The 1,582-nt window shown below is 30.5% G+C and overlaps 1 protein-coding gene across 1 annotated transcript; it reads left to right on the top strand.

Moving 5' to 3' along the window:
- Positions 1-13: 13 nt before the first annotated feature.
- LOC110037002 (indole-3-acetic acid-induced protein ARG7-like) lies at positions 14-532 on the top strand. Its single transcript, XM_020741563.1, has one exon. The coding sequence runs from the start codon at positions 14-16 to the stop codon at positions 431-433; it is 420 nt and encodes a 139-aa protein (XP_020597222.1). The 3' UTR covers positions 434-532.
- The last annotated feature ends 1,050 nt before the right edge of the window (positions 533-1,582 follow it).

Genomic DNA, 1,582 nt, shown 5'->3' on the forward strand with positions numbered 1-1,582 from the left:
GTGGGTTCGGGAGATGCTGAGCGGATGGACAACAAGGGCTCGTGGATCTCTGGCGACCACCGCTTCCAGTTACCCGCCGGACGTCCCGGAGGGGCATCTAGCCGTGTGCGTGGGAAGCAGAAAACGCAGATTTGTGGTGAGAGCTTCGCATCTCAACCATCCGGCTTTCAGAAAGCTGCTAATCGAAGCGGAAGAGGAGTACGGGTATTCTCATCCTGGTCCGCTCTCGCTTCCCTGCGAAGAAACCCTTTTCCTACACATACTTTATCAGATCTCATCCTCCTACGCTTCCCTGTTCCCTGAAGCCGGCGGGGAGAGATCCTGGAAAGCTGAAAAGTATCAGATCTTAATGGCGGAGAAGGAGATGTGGTTTGTGGCGGGAGATTCGAATTCTGCGCGCGGTAGAAGATCGGAGCGTCTCGCTGTGGCCTGAGATTTGAGGGTTAGAGGAGGATATGAGCTTTTTTTTGAAATAGGATGTTCATCATGTAATTAATCTAATTGTTTCGGGGTAAATTATGAAAAAATTGCAGGCAGTTTAAAATTTTAAAAATAGCATAAATTTGTTTCATTTTTTTAGTTTTTGTTGATTTTAATTGCAAGGATTTAAAATTTGCTAAAAATATGTTTATTTATCTGATTTTTATTGGTTTTGGGATAAATTCCATGAAAATGATATGTTCAGTTTTTTTTTTTAAGAATTTAAATTAAATGATCAAACTTAAGAATTGAATCTTAATAATTGAATTTATAAAACATATTAAAATAACGAAAATTGATTATTTTATTACAATTGAGATTTAAAGCATAATGGAGTTTTAAAATCTTGGATAAATTACTTAAAAATAAAAAGAAATTAACTTTTAAAATTATATTTTGGAGATATTTATATGCAATTTTTGTAGGTTAATCTCTTTATAAAAAAGAATAATAATTTAGCTTATTCATAAATAAAGACATATTTTGTACTTATGATTAGGGCTATAAACGAGCTCAGGCTTGGCTCGTGTTCGACTCATTTATAATTTGAGTTTTAAAAATTTTTTCATATTCGCCTTGTTTACTTAACGAACATGCCGAATACGAGCTGTTCTCGAGCAACGATTTTTTTTGACAGCCCTAATGATAATAATATTTAGATTTTTTTTTAATTTTCAATTGTGATCTTAGAGTTTGATATTAAATATTTATTAAATTAAATTAGAATTTAATATTATTTTCAATAAAATTATCATCATTTCAATAAAAAAATAAAAATAAAAAGTGCATTCTCATATTCTTATAATTATTAGCATTAGAAAGGAGAAGAAAAAATATGATGACTTGAGGTAAGTTTAATTTTAGGGAAATTTACATGCTTGCCCCTCTATTCTTACCTATTTATACATTTAACAACTAAAATTTAATATTTACAAATCTAACACTTCGATATCATAAACATATGTATAAAATTTTATATTTCACTTTTTAAAAAGTTAGTAAAAGTGATGTTTTTATGTAATATTAAAGAATTATGCGTTATATATATAAATATAAAAAATTTAAATATTATACATATAAATACATAAAAATTGTGTGAAAT

This window comes from Phalaenopsis equestris, unplaced genomic scaffold (assembly GCF_001263595.1).
Source record: "Phalaenopsis equestris unplaced genomic scaffold, ASM126359v1 Scaffold213716, whole genome shotgun sequence".
Lineage (NCBI taxonomy): Eukaryota > Viridiplantae > Streptophyta > Magnoliopsida > Asparagales > Orchidaceae > Phalaenopsis > Phalaenopsis equestris.